Genomic DNA, 18,367 nt, shown 5'->3' with positions numbered 1-18,367 from the left:
TTAAGAACTTAAATGTGCATTTAGTGCAACTTTGCACTTTCTTCTACTTGCATTATTTTCTTCCAGTGGTCCTTTTAGCATTTTTCGTATCTTGAAACATTTTAGAATCTTGAATTGAAACATCCAGCTTCATGCAACCCCAGTCTTTCAGCAAGCAGACACAGAAAATGTGCAATATGCAGTTCATAAATCTCCCTCTTTCTCCCTCCCTCCCTTAGCGACAGCACTCCCCTCTTATCTTGTCTTCTTTAGCGTCACAGGAGCATGGCGAAGGAGAGTCCTTGTGCCCTAAGCTCGAGAGAGAGAGAGAGAGAGAGCGAGTGAGTGAGAGAGTGTGAGGCAGAGGGAGGGGAGATGCGGCGTCAGTCAGCTGCAGTAGGCAGAGGACAGCGGCAGCAGTAGCAGCAGTGGCTGCCGTTCACTATTGTTCAGCCAGAACATTCTCCTATTCGCTTCAGCCAACCAGAGGAGCAGAAGCCAAGGAGATCCGCCACACGCGCTGTTCCTTCTGGGAACACTAACTGAAGAGGCACGCAAACTCTTTCAGTCTCTGCGACTGAACTTCTTTCTCTGCTCTCGTTGGGGTTTCTTTTCCTCCCGACCGAGTGGATTATACGCGACTCAGGAGAGCCATGGGACTTGGGGTTAGGGGTGCAAGGACAGCGTTCCTGTGTTTATGGAGGTTATTTTTACTGCTCTGTGGAATCTGGACCGCTTGCGCCCAAACGACCGGAGACGGGAAGTCGCTGTACTTCTGGGAGACAGGTATACGGCTATTTCCATAAGTACCTTGATGGATGTGAGTGGGATGTAGAGGTTCCAGACTGGCTGTTTGTACAAAGTTGTTTTTGTTTTATTATCTGGAGTAAGAAAAAAGGACAGCTATAGGTCTTCCGTCTCACTTCAAAACAGCTCTGCGTAGCATGTTTGAATTATTTCTCATCATCCTAATTTCTGATTCTCAAAGTCTGTACGGTAGAGAAACATGTCCCCGTTTCAGCACAGTAGGTTGTCTCCATTTTCCCAGACTGATTGTTCGATTTCTTGTGCTAGATAACAGCCGTATCATTATTATAATGAAATCTGACAATAAAATGGAAGGAGCTCCGAGGTACAAAGTAATGGAAGTTATTTGACTTCTGATTGCGAATTTGGCCGTGTTTCACAGTCACCTATTCTGTGCACAAAAGCATCTGCTATAGTAAAAAAAACAACAACTCTATATTAATAAGTTATACTGTAAATCTCTTTATAAAATATGATAAATTATAAATTTAATAAATATATAAATGTTTGTTATATATTTTATTAAATAATATAATTAAAATACAAATTATTATTTTTTTAATTATTACAAAATTAAAAAGCTTAATTTTAGGACCATAATTTCACACTGTGATATTATTTGATGACAGTAACACACATCTCACCCCCAAATTCTCATTACTGTAATGCAAATATATATGCATTCATTCAGTGCAACAAATATATTAGTGGTTAACAGTTTTATAATTTAAATAGCATATATTTTATTTGCACTACAATAATCAGAATAAGTGAATTTTCTGATTTTAAAAAATTCTCATTACTGTAATGCAAGGAGAATATATATATATATATATATATAAATTTGTTACAATGCAATGAATGCCAGATTAACAATTTTTTGGACATTAATCTAAATCAGGGATTTTTCTGATTTTAAAAAGTGCTTTGTACAGCAATTGGTACAATGCATTAAAATGCAAGATTTATTTGCAAACCTGTATCAGATCACTGAAAGTCTAAATGTGCAGTTTGGACTCTTCTATTGGCCAGAGCGAGAGTCAACGTGCATTTGTCACTGTGTTAGTGAATTTTTAAAGCGGATGTAAGCGCGTAAGGAGATTAAAGGAGCTGCTAGGATTTATACTTTGAAAACATCCCTGGGACATGCATGCAAAGAAGCGGAGCGGCAGGCGAACTTAACCTACATATCTCTCTCCTGTAGGTCACAGTAATTACAGATCATTGGCTCATTTCATTGAAAAACATCTGGTAGAAATGTGGAGAGTCTATCTTGGATGGGCAGATGCATGATAGCGTGCAGTTTGACTGCGATATCGCTCTGGTGCGATAATGTTATTGCGCTTTCTAGAGCGCTCAAGGGGAGGGAAATTTAGTTTTGACGTATGATGTACTGTATGCATAATGAATCTGACCGTAGAAGAGCTCAGGCTTCAACCTGTGGGGGAATTGGCTCACATTTCTGCTGTTTATTGGCTTCACAGAAGAGCAATAAATCTGCTGTCTAGGGCTGATATCATCCCATGATGGAGATGTTCATATAACAGGCCTGGAAACAAGAGTGCTGTAGAATAAACCGGCGTTCCTTGAAATGATGGTTTAAACCAACAAGCTTTTCGTTAAGTGATTCTTAATGGATGTGTTTTTCTTGTTGCAATCGATAGCGCTGGCATACTTGGTGCTTTTATTTCTAATAAGCAGGCTGGATTAAATGGCACGCTGGTCTCTGTACATTTCCCTCCCTGTTTGCTGTCTGAACGTGGGTTTGATGTTCAAATATCCCTGGAGAAGACCGGAGCAATTTTGTCCATATCTCCCTGTGCCTCAGCCTCCAATTAGAAGGGCTCTTTCTTTTTTTATTTTATCGATGTACAGTCTTGTGTTGACCCTCCACATCTCAGCTTTGGCTCCCTTGTATCTCAAACCCAGCTAATATTGACTCAGGAAGGATTCTTAATTAATGAGGGTATTTACAGGCCAAAATTGACTTACGTGGGTTACTGTAACCTTGACTTGTATTCTTGGTTAAATAGTGTGTAGCATAAGAAATTAGGAGGAATAATGCATCATTCGATTTGTAGAGAGATTACAGTCTAAAATGTCAATTTGTTCTGCACAGGTGGTCACTAAAGCGATAAACCATACAAGGCTGTCCATTACAGTGATTTTTTTTTTTTTTTTTTTTTTTCACAGGCAAGGAGAGTTTTTAGACACAAAGCAAAGTAGATAAAACCACTGCAACTGCAGAACTAGCTTATCGTTACTGATGTATGAATTTTTGAAGTGGCTGATCCAATCAGCATGTTTATTTCTGTGGTGCACAAAAGAAAATATTTTCAAGAATGTTGGGAACCAGACAACTTTAAAGCTCATTAATCTCCATTGTATTGACATTTCTTAAAATATCTTTCTTCACAATAGAAATAATGTCACATGAGGATGAGTAAATGATGACAGTATTATCTTTTTTTGGTTGAACTATCCCTTTAAATGGATTGATTAATACCACAGAAGATGTGTGTTCTATTTCTGTTTGAAAAACAGGGCTTCCCTTAACATGCTGACGCCATCATTTAGAGCTCTAGCCATGTTTTCCCATGTGATTCCATAAGATCCAAAGTGCACATTAGGACACGCATTACGTGGCCAAGTATAGAGACCACATACAGTGGATTCTGCTTATGTTATGCTGGTTTCATAATGAATCCGTGAGCATAATACCCATTTTCTGTGAGTCATAAGTAAAATCTGAGCTACATTACTAAGAAATATAAGGTTCTATCTGACATTTTTGTAAAAATTGAGTTATTCACATATTCTTATTCTGTGATAACTTATTTACATTATGTGATGTTTCTTTCATAAGCTGTGTACATTTTGGGCCTCTTTTTAACAAAAATGGTTCTATCTACAGAAGTCTATGGAAGACAAATTTTCAAGCTCGAAATCTCAAAAGTGCAAAAATGCAGATAGAACCTTATTATTCTAAGGTGACGATAAGGAGTTGGTGTTTTAATTTTGCCTGTTCAGCTAAGAATGTTTTTCTCATGAAGCTAAAAAAAAAACCTAGATCTTCTGGTTTGTTTTAATTTGGTGCTGATCTAGTTGATTTATTTATTTATTTTGGTGCTGCTGGTTTATCAGAGAAGCCTTGTTGGGACATCAGTATCCAAAGCACATTTCTGGTGACCAGTTATTCTGGTCTTTTCAGCAGGATAAGGTTCTTGGTTTTTTTTTAGCTGTTTGAATGAAGAATTAGGTTTTTAATGTTACATGTAGCATATTGGGTTTTGGATTTTTAAAAGGGTCCTGTCATGCTCTTTTACAAAGTCTAAATTTTGTTTTGGGGGTGTACTAGAACATGCTGTCATGCTTAGTGGTTCGAAAAATGCATTATTTTTCACATAATTTACATTATTACAGTACCTTTCTACCCAGCCTGGCACAAATGGTTTGATTGGTTCTGGGTCTAATGAAGGCCCGCCTTCCAAAAAACAAAATGTGTTGTGGTTGGTTAGCTGTCCCAGTGCATTGTGATTGGCGAATGTCTGCTCCGTTATAGTTAAGGATATATTAAGGTTTAGTTGATGCTACAGTAGTGTTGGGTCCTATCGTCGGCCTGTGAGATAGCCAATACATGATATAATAGTACTAATTTATTTAATTATTTACATAGTTTATTATTTACATAGAACGCTGGCTCCTGCATCGGCACCACCACACGCATGCATCGTGATACTCTCGTGAATGCAGGGCGAAGACTGACACAGAGGAGAAGAAATTGTTGAAGTCGTTATCTTTGTTTTCTTTGCACAGAAAAAGCAGTCTCATAGCTTCATAACCAGGGCCTTAAACTAACTTTTTGTCACACCTGCCAATGGCCGGTGACATGCAAACCATGACCATCCAATTTTTTTTTTTTTTTACCATCCATAAAACTCTTTTTGCAGGCAGTTATTACAGGCAGGCAGTTATTACAGGCAGTTATTACTACTACAGAGACTAAACATATTTACATTTTTGTTTCTATTAAATGCATTTTTCCTCAAATTTCATTGGGTCATTGGATGCAAAGTTCACTTTTACATGTTGTTTGAACATTAATGTGTGTTGGCAGTGTATGCATAATGATAAAAATCCATGCAGTGGTTTTTAATTAATCTGTAAAAAGAATATATCCTTTGTCAAATCGAGCCATTCTCACGATAGCTGATTGACATGAGCGTCTTACCTCAGACCCGCCCTAAATCAGATGTAACAGTCCGACTGTCATTGTTTCGATCCTGGAGCAGGGATGTAAGTTAGACAAGAATATCTCAGTTTGAGCGATTGAGGTGTTGTGTTGCTGGATGTAATAATGAACATAGTGGTCATAATTTACTCCCGACATCTGAGCCACTGAAGATGCAGTGGGTGCACCTCCTGATCTACATAAATGCGTCTATGTTTGTGCAAATCATTCATGATCCAGCGTTACCTACAGCAGAAATGAGTATAAGGTTTTTTTTCATTAATCTCTGCAATCACCTTTCCTAATAACCTGCTAGTTAGCAAGTTTCACGGCTAAAACACGGGCTAAAGTAAACAATCTCTCAGAGCACAGCTCGTCGCTCCACAGAGAGTAGAGAGGGGCGGGGTGAGCAGGGCTCATTTGCATTTAAAGGAACAATCCATCAGAATGGGTTGATTTTTGCAGGGCTGATTTTGGCAAGGTAAAAAGGGTGTTGTTTTACACAACCATTGAAAATTTGTAACCAAAGTATATCATAGACTTTTCATTAAGACCCTAAAGAATCATATCAACTTGTGGAAAATGGGCATTCGATGACGCCTTTAACATGTAATACCGTATCGTAACTGGACAAGATGCTATAAGTTTTAAGGATCAAATATTTAGGTTGTCAACAGTAAGTGCGAAAAAGCAAAAATGGTGTTTTTATTACATTGCTGTGAAAAACCTAGTTTGGATTCTTTATATTTAAAAGTATACATGTATTTTTTTTTCTTCTACGGTGTTCATGCTTGTGAACTATTGGCTGTACTCTCAACCAATAGGAACAGTTAATGCAGACTGAACTCTTGTGTGTAGCCCATGCCTCAGCAGGGTTTATCCACTCTTAGAGCAGAGATTACCCAGATTATGCTGGATTCGCCTCTTGTTTCCTGATCACACAATCCTCAAGGAACAAAGTTGTGCTGTCAGAGCTACTCACACTTCACACCACGTTACCTCCTATAATAGGACTTGTTAGTGATGCGGGAGCGTTCCGTTTTGCCTTCGCTCCGCCCAGCAAACAAACACATACACTTGTTGAACATACTGCAAGTTGGGTACGCTTTGTGTGTTTCCAGATATCTAGTCAAGTCTCATTTATTTAACACTTGTAAAGCATCTCTAAAAACAATGTTGTTTATTCATCTCAGTTTAGTTCAATGTTGATTCAGGTTGTTTCAATAACAGTGTAAATATTGCAAACTCAAATAAAAAACAGCTTAGATAGTAGTGTCATTATTCAGCTTGAGTCAGTTGATTCAGTTCAGTTGATGTTCATGTCTTTCTTTCTTCAGTCGTAAAGAAATCATGGTTTTTGAGAAAAACATTTCAGGATTTTTAAATTTTTCATGGACTTCAATTGTGCCCCCGATCTTGAACTTCCAAAATGTATTTTAAATGCAGCTTCAAAAGGCTCTAAATGATCCCAGCCGAGGAAGAAGGGTCTTATCTAGCGAAACGATTTGTCATTTTTCTCGAAAAATAAAAATGTGTTTACTTTTTAAGCACAAAAGCTCGTGTAGCTCACGCTCTGGGATGCTCTTGAATGATTCGTTCATTGTAAACGGATCTTTAATGTGTCTCATGAAGAACGAGTCGTCTCGGGGAGTGATTCGTTCAGTCACGCATGAGCAACATCCTATTAGGTTCTGTACTGGAATAAGTTCACCTGTTTCGAGTCTTCGGGTTTTTCAAGTCATTCATTCATCTTATGGGGCTGTCATGTGATGAAAGAACGACTCAAACCCAAAAACTTGTCAGATAAGAGGTGAGGTGAGTTGAGCTAATGGTAAACAATGAATTAATCTTTTCTGATTCTTATAGCATTACAGTTTTGTCTTGTTTGTAGTGTGATCAATGTTTGTGTAAGCAGTAGATGTGTTAGGGAGGTAACATGTAACATTTTAATTATATTTTGTTAAAATGAACGAAATCACTCGAAAAAAGATTAATTCATTTTGCTGAACGAGACTCAAATGTCAGAGTATGTAAAATTATCCGAACTTCCTATCACTACTACGAATCACGTCTAAGTTCATCATCTGTGTACTCCGGCTAAAAAAGGTAGAGTATGGCAAAAAACTCCATCTTATTTTCTCCTACAACTTCAGAATCGTCCGACATCGTTGTAGCTTTCTGTTTGTAAACAGCGTTTGACTTACTTGCACTTTGTTAGTCTTTGCGCGTTCGCTTTGTAAACACTGGGTCTGTAGTCGTGATTCGACGTGATTCAATAGTACGTAGCGCCGTGAACACGCATCCCAGAGCCTGTGCTACACAAGGTTTTGTGTTTAAAAAGTAAAAATTAGTTTCCGAAAAAAATGACCGATCGTTTCACTAGATAAGACCCTTCTTCCTCAGCTGGGATCGTTTAGAGCCTTTTGAAGCTGCATTTAAACTACATTTTGGAAGTTCAAAATCAGGGCACAATTGAAGTCCATTATATGAAGAAAAATCCTGAAATGTTTTCCTCAAAAACCATAATTTCTTTACGACAGAAGACAGAAAGACATGAAGATCTTGGATGACAACAGGGTGAGTAAATTATTTGTAAATTGTTGTTCTGGAAGTGGACTTCTCCTTTAAGTTGGTAATATTACTGAATAAATGTTTTCTAAACTCCTAAAATGCTTTGAAGTTTGGCGAGTTCAGAGTAAGGGCATGGGATCAGAGGCCACTTATAGTCCATATAATTGCTATTTTAAGAGGTCTTGGAGCTGTTTGAAGATTCCTTGTCTCAAAATAAGAGGCTTTATTGAAAGTGGAGAGTAAGGATAAGCTCTCTGCTAAAGAGTGAAATGTTATTTCAAGAAAATTGAATGGAGGAAAAATGTAGGTGACTTAATTGTCACCTTCTTTCCAAGAAGCAGATAAGAAAATGTGCCGGGTGAAATTCTGAACTCATTTCAGGGAATGCATTTTAATGTCACCCTGTGTGACCCTGATTTTCATACGGACCTACCGGCAAATGAACCCCACGCCTATAATTGGTTGAAAACTACTCCAGAGTCTTGGCAAAGGGCTTTAAATTTAGGACGCGCATACAAACGAGATCGGTTTCCTCGGAATATATTATTCTCACAGAACGTTTAATGGCATTTTAACAGTTTGGGAAATGCATTTCCCTTGTGTGATTGATTTTTATTTCTGCTTATTTTGAAGCACCTAAATTTGGCTCTAATTTAAGAAAGCTGCAGTCCTAATTGCACTACGCATTAAGAGTGTGAACTTCCCAGAAGCATTTTGATCATGCTCCTATTCACCAAATGAAGCGCATCCTATTCTCTGCACGCTTTAACCGCTGAATTATAGCGCATATTTCTTTGGGATGAAATGTGACCTGGGTTGCATGTTCTTAAGCGCTGCAGAGGTACAGCGGGTTTAAAGCTAAAGTATTTTCATTATGTTTATTACATAATTTCCACTCGCTGTCACATTTTTGCTTTCTTCTTCAGTTGCCAGTAATTTCCCACAGGGAGTGAGGAGAATGATTGTGTGATATTTGTGGAAGTTTCACAAAACTGTAAGCTTTTTGTGCCCATGTGATGATACTGTACATACTGTGATGATGATACTGTTAAATGAAGACATCCAACTCTGTGGAGTACAAATCAAGGAATATTTTCACATGATTCGTTCAAAACGCGGATTCATTCAGATATGAAACACTGCTGTGTTGCTCGGACGCCCAACAATTCTGCTATGGCTTCAAAGGTAATATGTTCTCTGCAAAATTGAGCAAAAACATAATATAATATAGTGTTTAAATATAACACAATATCAGCCTCTTATTTACTGAACTGTTGTATAAAATCGTATTTAAGCTTGTGATAGATCGGGACAAAATCAGCACTCTTGTCATATTGCTCCTTCGAGACAAATATGAGACAAAACACATACGGGGCATTTTTTTTTTTTTTAAGTTAATTAAGTTAACACGTTAAACTGACAGCCCTAATATATAGTTTTAAAAATGGCAATAATTCAAAATAGAAATCTTTTGCAACAATGTAAGTTTTTACTATCACTTTTTATTTTAACATATCCTTGCTAAATAAAATTATTAATTTCTTTTAAAAGTAAAGTTTTGACTCCAAACTTAGTACAGTACTACTGTATGGTACTGTATTGATATAAAAGACTTCCATTTTAAATAAAATAAGAAAAAAAAAACACTTTCTAAAGATAATAAAAATAATTTTCTTGATCTTTTGACTATTTAATATTTCATTTTTTTTTTTTATTAGTATTATTGTCACTAATTCAAAATTCAATTCAAAATGTATAATTTAATGCCACTTCGGAGCAAATATTAGAAATAAGCAAGCAATATCTACTCTCTTATTTTTAACTACAGCAGTTTTAATATGTCAGATGATGATTGGATTTGAGTTTTGAATTTTTAATGCTCTCATATTAGCAAAAAGTTGCTGATATTGGACTTTAATGGGAACTTAATGGCAAGTAAAAAGTATGTTAAAAATCATGCTGCCTACATTTATTACCATTTATGACCACGGATATATTGTGAATATTTTATGTCGTTCAGCCCAAATTCCAGTATTAAAAACAGCATTTCTAAAACCCACACAGCGGCTCTGGTAGAGTGTGAACAGACTATTGTAAGATCCAGTCTTTCAAGGAATATTGCATTTTAATCCCTTTATTTCAGCAAGAAAAGTACTACACCTTATGTTTTTTGCATTATAGTGGAGGCATACCGTTATTGTATTATAATGTTACATAACCAGTTCTTTTTGCCTCAAAGGGTCATTAAATGTGTTACAGCATAATAGTTTCTTTAAAAAAAATTTGCTTTTTATGAAATAGGTCGCCCTTTACAGGCGTGCGTGTGCGGTCTCGGTCCTGCTGGGAAAATGGTGTTTGTTTAATCTAAATGGCAGGGCTTATGCTAAGACCAAGGCATCTCTAATATGGCTGTGTTGTGTGGATTAAAGATTATTCTAGATCCATAAAGTTTATTTAGTATGGCATAAGAGGATTAGTCCTTTACACCATGTTCCACAATGTCTTACTGCCAGACCACATATGATTATGACTTTACAAAGCATCTTGCATGGAAAACCAATAAAAATCCTCTTGGAGAAAAAAAGATTTGAAAGGAATTGTAAGAAAGAAAGACTAAAACTGCGATTTATTCTCCATAAAGCTATGGCTCTGTTTCAAATATCTAGTAAGCTGCCTATAATTACTAAGCTAAAACCATAAAAACATTTTTGTTAGTAAAAAAAAAAAAGGTTGACTGAGACAATGTATATTTAGTGTGTGTATGTGTGTGTATACACACACATATATATATATATATATATATATATACATATACTTTTATATATACTTATTTTTTATACTTAGTAGAATATTTTGTTAGCTTACATTTACATTTTATGCATTAAACAGATGTTTTTTTTCTAAACCAATTTATCAAAGAGCAAAAAATATTCAATATTCTTTAGTTTTGTATGTTATGAATATTTATCAACTTTATAACACCAACGTTTATTGAAATCAATTATGAGTCATTTCTGTTGTGCATTTCACTTGAAAAGTGCTATTTGTATGCCTGTGTAGAGTGTTTCAATTGCCATGTGAGTTACAGGGTGTTGTCTTAGAAGGCAGTTCACTAAGTTTTGTAACAGAGCCTGTTTGCATACATGTGCATTATATATTTAAGGCTTAACAGAATGAACTTAAATGTTTTTAAGTGTCTCCTCAGCAAGAGGATGAAAATACTTAGTACTCTGACAATACCAAATGAAAGAGGTCAGCTAACTTCACTTGCACCCTACTGTGGATGTCTTTATGAACTCTCCAGAGCAGAATGAAAGAGACCGCCGATGTTCACCCGGAGAAAACAAGCCCTGAACACCTCAACAATGTACACTCAAGAGCTGCTCTTTCATCTTCGTAAAGCAACATACAGCTTTTCAGAGAATTGATTGAAATGGACTCTGTTTGTAAGTGCAGTGACATTTAGTTGGCCGATGTAGTCATCGCTCCTGTGGATAATTGAGCAAAGGAAGTGCAAGCTAAAAAAAAAAATCTGTAAAAATAGAGCACAATGTACTGCATTAATACATAATACCTTTTGCAATGCATTGCATTGTGTTTTAATGTCTGTATGATTAATGACTGATGTACTGTCAATTTTCTGCCAGGACATTTTCCAATAAAGAGTTAATTTCAATAAGTTTTAATTAGGGTTAAAGTTACTTCTACTAAGTGTCGGCTAAAGCAAGCATCACTATCCCTATTAGTATTGTTCATACTCAAACCTACAGACTACAGATATTTGCAAATCAGAAGCTGCCTTCATTTTCTCCTGTTGTAAAGTAAAAATATAGTTGCACTTATTATTTACTTTAGATTTTACTAATGTTCAGAGACTTTGTTTTGAATTGAGCTTTTAGGTGGTTCTAGACAGGTGAAAGGTCACCAGTCAGAGATCAAGTAGGTTTGGCCCATGGTGTTGTTTAGTAGTCAGAAAATTATGTCATTTAACTGCTTCATTGAGTTTGTTGATTAAAAATGTAATGTTGAAAACTTTGACCTCTCCTGAAGGAGATTTGTTTGGGAAATTAGAAAGGCCGGAAGGCTTAATTTTTCTTTGTCTGAGATTTTTATTTTTTCCCTCTTTTTATGTTTTGCATATTTTATTTATGTATTAAAGGATTAGTTCACTTCCAGAACTAAAATTTACAGATAATGTACTCACCCCTTGTCATCCAAGATGTTCATGTCTTTCTTTCTCAGTTGTAAAGAAATTATGTTTTTTGAGGAAAACATTTCAGGATTTCCCTCCATGTAATGGACTTCAGTGGTGCCCCCGAATTTGAACTTCCAAAATGCAGTTTAAATGCTTCAAAAGGCTCTAAATGATCCCAGCTGAGGAAAAAAAAAAATTACAATTTACATACTTTTTAACCTCAAATGCTTGTCTCCTCTAGCTCTGTGTGAACCCTTTTTTTTTTTTTTTTTTTAAGAGTCATGCACTCAAAAATAAAGGTGCTTTAAAAGGTTCTTCACAGTGATGCCATAGAACAGTGGTTTTCAAACTGGTTCTACGAGCACCCCCAACACTGCAAGTTTTTGCTGCAGAAGTACAGACCCAGTGTTTATAAAGTGAACATGCAAAGAAGATCAAGCACTCTTTACAAAAAAAGATAAAAACATCAATGTAGGGTGATTTTGAAGTTGGAGGAGAAATGAGACGGGACTTTTTAGACGTACCCTAACTGTCATGACTGGAAAAAAACAGTTCACACAGAGCTAGACTAGATGAGTATTTAGCTAGAAAAGACACTTATTCCTCGGTTGGGATCGTTTAGAGCCCTTTGAAGCTGCGTTTAAATTGCATTTTGGAAGTTCAAATTTGGGGGCACCATAGAAGTCCATTACATGGAGAAAAATCCTGAAATGTTTTCCTCAAAAACCATAATTTCTTTACGACTGAAGAAAGAAATCTTGGATGCCACTGATTCCAAAAATTTTACTGATTAATGCTGCTGGAAATTGCCAATTATTGTAAAGTTTTGGGCTGTATTAGTCGGTCAGACCAGGAAAAACATTTGGAGTACTATAGACTGGCAAAAGTTATAACAAATCAAGGAGAAGAGTGCAAAAAACTGTCTGAGGAACAAAAGGTGTTTGGTTGGACTGAAGCAGGATTTCCAGGGCAAGAATCTTGACAACATTGTGTTTGTTTTTATCAGTTTCAGTCCTGTAGGTGAAATATAAGGCTAATATCTTAATTAATATTGCTAGTACGTATCTTTACCACCTATTAATTTTAGTTATGCCCTTTCCTGCTTGCTAAGTCCTTCTCTATACAGTATGATTTGGCAGCTTCCACATGTTTTTTTCAATGGTTTAGCACATTAGTACATTTACCATGCAATCCATGCTGCTGTATACATTCGAGTATCTCCAATATGGCCACGCATCCAAGTAACTGACCAAACCGTGACGTAAAAGTGCAAACATTCTGTTCATATAACAATTCTGAAAAAATACGTATCAGGTTTCCACCAACATGTAAAGCAGCTCAAGTGTTATAAACATTGATAATAATCAGAAATGTTTCTTGAGCAGCAAATTAGCATATTAGAATTATTTCTGAAGGATCATATGATACTAAGGACTGGAGTAATGATGCTGAAAATTCAGCTTTGAATCAGAAATAAATTACATTTTAAAATGTATTCAAATGGAAAGCAGTTATTTTGAATTGTAATAATATTTCACCAATTTTTACTGTAGTTTTGGCAAGTCGGATCAGTAATCTTACTGGTCCTAGAACAGCATTACTATCAGATTTTAGGCTTAAGCTTGAGCAAAATTCATATAACCCTATCATTTCCTTTGACTTTAGGGTTAGGTAAAGGTTTCGGATTATCAGGTTACATAGTTCCAGGAGCTTGTCGTATTGGTTTGATGTGATTTCACATGACCTGTGCCCAGCATGCTGCCCAGAATGCTTCAATAAACACTCACCAGAACTTTCCCCCTCAACCTGAATGTGTAAAGACTCTCACTACAGATAATCATGTTTGACAGGCCCCTGGATCTGAAAGAAACAAGCAGGTGGCTGCAGGCTGGTCAGCTCATTTCCTGCACCTCTCTAAGCTTTTCTAGTCTTTGGTGTTCACAATCAAACCTGAGAGGTTTGAAAGCTTACTTAAAGTGCTGAGAGGTTACTCTTTCAAAGCTTGGGAGACTTAAAGGAGTTCAGTGGGTTTCATTTAAATTAAACAATTGTTTCTTAGAGTAAGAGACAGAGCTATAAAATTAATGTTGATTAACATATTTGAGATCAATGGAATAAAAAAAGGTTATTGTGACTTTTTTTCTCACAATTTTGAGTTTACATCTCGCAATTCTGACTTTTTTTCTCAGAACTGTGAGGTACAGTATAAATGCACAATTGCGTGTTATAAGTCAAAATAGCTAGATATAAAGTCAGATTTACGGAATCTAAACAATTGCGAGATGTCAGAATAACTCGCAGTTGTGACTTTGTATACCGCAGTTCTGACTTTTTTCACAGAATTGTGAGAATTGTGCAATTGCTGTAAAGTTATGAAGTCCAGTTCTGAGGAGAAAAAAAGACTAATATGTTCACAGAATTGTTTACATCTCAGAATTCTGACTTCATTTCTCAGAATTGCGAGTTTATATCATGCAATTCTAACTATTTCTCAGAATTACGAGTTTATATCTCGGAATTCTGACTTAATTTCTCAGAATTGTGAATTTATGTTTCGGAATTCTGACTTTATAACTCGCAATTGTACCTTTATTTCTCAGAATTGCGAGTTTATATCTTGAAATTCTAACTTAATTTCTCAGAATTGCGAGTTTATATCTTGAAATTCTGACTTAATTTCTCAGAATTGCGAGTTTATATCTTGAAATTCTGACTTAATTTCTCAGAATCGCGAGTTTATATCTTGAAATTCTGACTTAATTTCTCAGAATTGCGAGTTTATATCTTGAAATTCTGACTTAATTTCTCAGAATTGCGAGTTTATATCTTGAAATTCTGACTTAATTTCTCAGAATTGCGAGTTTATGTCTCAGAATTCTGACTTTATTTCTCAGAATTGTGAGTTTATATCATGCAATTCTGACTATTTCTCAGAATTGCGAGTTTATATCTCGGAATTCTGACTTAATTTCTCAGAATTGCGAATTTATGTCTCGGAATTCTGACTTTAAAACTCGCAATTGCACCTTTATTTCTCAGAGTTGTGAGTTTATATCATGTAATTCTGGCTTTATTTGTCAAAATTGTGAGTTTATATCTCAGAATTCTGACTTTATAGCTCGCAATTGTGAGTTTATATTTTATTTTTATTATTTTTATATTTTATCTTATATTACAATTCTGAGAAAAAAGGTCTGAATTGTGAGGTAAGTCACAATAACCTTTTTTTAATTTTTTATTTAGTGGCAGAAACGGGCTTCCATAGAGATCATAAATTTTTTATATTTTTGGAGCTTTGGTGTTGCCGACTTTACATAAAAAAAAATTATAAAAAATGCAGTAAAAACAGTAATATTATATAATATAAATAATATTAAAATTTGAAATAACTGTTTTCTATTTGAATATTTTGGAATTTGGAATTTATTTCTGAAATGCAAAGCTGAATTTTCAGCATCATTATTCCAGTTTTCAATGCCACGTGATTCTTCAGAAATCATTCTAATTTGTTAATTTGCTGCTCAAGAAACATTTCTGGTTATTATCAATATTGACTATTTTTGTGGAAACCGTAGAACAATTTTTTAAAGATTATTTTATGAATAGAAAGTAAAAAAGAAAACAGCATTTATTAGAAATCCTTTGTACTGTAATAAATGTCTTTACTGTATCTTTTGGTCATTTTAATTTGTCCTTGTTTGTCCTTGCTAAATAAAAGTATACACATTTAAAAGAACTCAGTTTAAAACATTAAGCAAACCTCTATATATGAGATTTCTCAGCAAGAAAATCTAAAAATCAAAGGTCTCCATTTAAACTCCTGGCTGTGTATGACGTATTGTTTTAACCATATCTCAGTGAATTTTCTTTTATGCATATTCCTTTCTCCCCCTTTCCGTTTTGTTCCATTGTGTAAAACTTAATTTGTGCAGTAATTGTGTTCTGTTCTCTGATGTGGGTGTTGTTTGTAGTGCCAGTTCTCGCTGTGGCAGCACCTCCACATTTACACCCAGGCGCTGACGCCTTCAGATCTCTCATAAAGGCACAGCGGGCGTGAGCTTCAGCTCTGTCGCGCCTCCCGTTATAGTTCACTTCATTTACTGACACAATGCCAATACTAATGTCTTTCATCTTCTCTAATTACTCAACTTCATTACTCGATACCTGCCTCCCCGTGTCAGAACGACATGTTTTCAGCTCCACGTGCGTCAGTGGAGTGTGCTGACACTGTGCTGATGAGCTATTGATATTTCTGAGTGCAGTGGGCTGAGGGTTACTATCTATGTGACCCATATGGGTGGGCATCTGCTTCACATTCTAGCCTCCAAGAATGAAAATTCTGTCATTATTTACTCACTCATTATGTCATTCTGAACCCATATGCTGTTATTTTTTTCCCTTGGATCATAGAAGGAGAATTTTCATGTGGTTCACAGTGATTCAACAAGAGCTATGAAACAACATTAAATGAACAACATTAAAGAACCCTAAAAGTAGTCCATAGGATTTATGCACTATAATCCAATTTTTTTTTTTTTCATTCATTTATTTCTTAATGTATATTTTGATTTCAGTGATTTTATTTTTTTTTATTTTATTTTATTTTTGATTTTTTTTTTTTTTTTATTTTGTTTTGTTTTATTTTATTATTTACGTCATTGCAGTCCCTTCACAAATGTCAGGGAAAACCCTGTCCAGGTTTAATAAAGTCATATCATAGCTTTATTTATTGACTTTTATTTTGAATATAGATTTGTGCAATTTTGGACAGTAGTTTTTTTTCATATTTGTTTCTTAAAAAAATGCTTTCTTCATTGTTTCTGTAGATTATTGATTCGAAACGCTGACATCTGATTGAGACAAAAGTTTTTATAAAATATTTATATTTTAAATTAATGCTGCTCTTCTTAACATTTTATTCATCAAAGATTTCTGAAAAAGTATCACAGGTTCAAAAATAACTAAAATAAATATTAAGCAGCACAATGGATATTAGAATGATTTCTGAAGGATGTGACACTGAAGACTGGAGTAATGATGCTAAAAATTCAGCTTTGCATCACAGGAATAAATTCTATTTTGAAGTATATTAAAATAGAAAACCACAATTTTAAATTGCAATAATATTTCACAATATAACTGTTTTTCTGTGATTTTAATCATATATATATATATATATTTAATCAAATATATTATATATATTTAATGTATATTAGAACTTAATTGAATTGTCAAATGTGGATGTTTTGGTGTGCAAAGCAAATTAATACAAATGCATGTACAATTTTACCACGATCTTGCATTAAGAAAGTAAATAGGTCAATTTTAACTTTACACATAAACCTCACCAAATTTATTGTGCTACACTCATTTATAATGTATTTTTCATCACATATTGTTGATCGGGATACTTTGCCCTGTCACTGTCCCTCAGCGGATTATTTCCTCTCTGTCTAATCGCCTTAAAGATGCTTCATGAATTTCTCCACTGTCAGAATATGATTCCATGCACCGGGCGTCGTTCCACTGTGTTGCCTACGCGCTCCTCTCCCACTCAGTTCATGTCGAGATCTCTGTGCAGTCGGGCTCTGATGAAGACTGTTTTTTGCAGCGAGGGGATTGGATTACATCGCTGTCACAGCTGTCAGTCATGGCACGAGCCCCCTGTGCCATGCTGACAACTGCAGCCATAGCAACCACGCCGTGACGACGGTGTTATATTAGGCATAGCATCGTTTTGAGCGTCTTTCTTCTGGTACTCTGCATCTGCTTTCTTTGAGTGTGTTTCTACAGTGGATCCTGACACCGGCTTCTGTTCCTTATGTGGAGGAAGCACTTTGTTATTAAGGGTGGGCGGTGTGACTAAAATCTTCTGTGAGTCATTTGAGATCACTGTAACAGTATATATCATCTGCATAGTTGTTATTTCTATAGCGCTTTATAGTGAAATTACATATCAGAGTATTTGGTGCTATAGCAACAACAAGTTCATGGGTTTGATTTCCATATGCATGAACTAATTAAATACAATGTAAGCATGGAAGTGAAAATAAAAGGTTAATCACATTTGATAGTTTTCCTGTTTTAGAAGCAAAAGATATGATTAAATAAATGAAAAAAAGCTTCTTATTATGAAACATTTGAGCTGAAGGTTAAAAAAAGTAAAACTGATGTTATAAAATGTAAATTCTGAATTATGCTGAATTATGCCTGGCAAAAGTACATACTTGTTCAAAGATGTATGGTTGGTGAGGGTTTTTTAAATGTTTTTGAAAAACTCTCTTATGCTCACGAAGGCCATATTTATTTGATCAAAAATGCAGTAAAAATTGTAATATTGTAAAATAATATTAATAACTGTTTTTCTGTTTGAATATATTTAAATGTGATACATTCCTGTGATGCAAAGCTGAATTTTCAGCTTCATTAGTTATAATTAATAAAACATATTAGAGTGTTTTTCAAGAAAATACTTCAGTTTTTCTATATTAAAAAAATAACTTTTACTTCAGTGTTATTTGTCAATTCTTTGTATTTTTGTGAAATTTACTGTTCTGTCTGTCTGTCTATCGTTCATTCTATCT

The 18,367-nt window shown here is 35.1% G+C and overlaps 1 protein-coding gene across 1 annotated transcript in view; it reads left to right on the top strand.

Moving 5' to 3' along the window:
* Positions 1-351: 351 nt before the first annotated feature.
* LOC127178634 (thrombospondin type-1 domain-containing protein 7A) overlaps positions 352-18,367 on the top strand; it is a 157,318-nt gene continuing 139,302 nt past the window's right edge. The window contains exon 1 of the mRNA XM_051131612.1: positions 352-765. Within this exon, the coding sequence (XP_050987569.1) occupies positions 633-765 (133 nt within the window). The 5' untranslated portion in view covers positions 352-632. The remainder of the gene's footprint in view (positions 766-18,367) is intronic.

The sequence above is a fragment of the Labeo rohita genome, chromosome 16 (assembly GCF_022985175.1).
Source record: "Labeo rohita strain BAU-BD-2019 chromosome 16, IGBB_LRoh.1.0, whole genome shotgun sequence".
NCBI lineage: Eukaryota > Metazoa > Chordata > Actinopteri > Cypriniformes > Cyprinidae > Labeo > Labeo rohita.
This window is presented reverse-complemented; position numbering and strand designations above follow the sequence as displayed.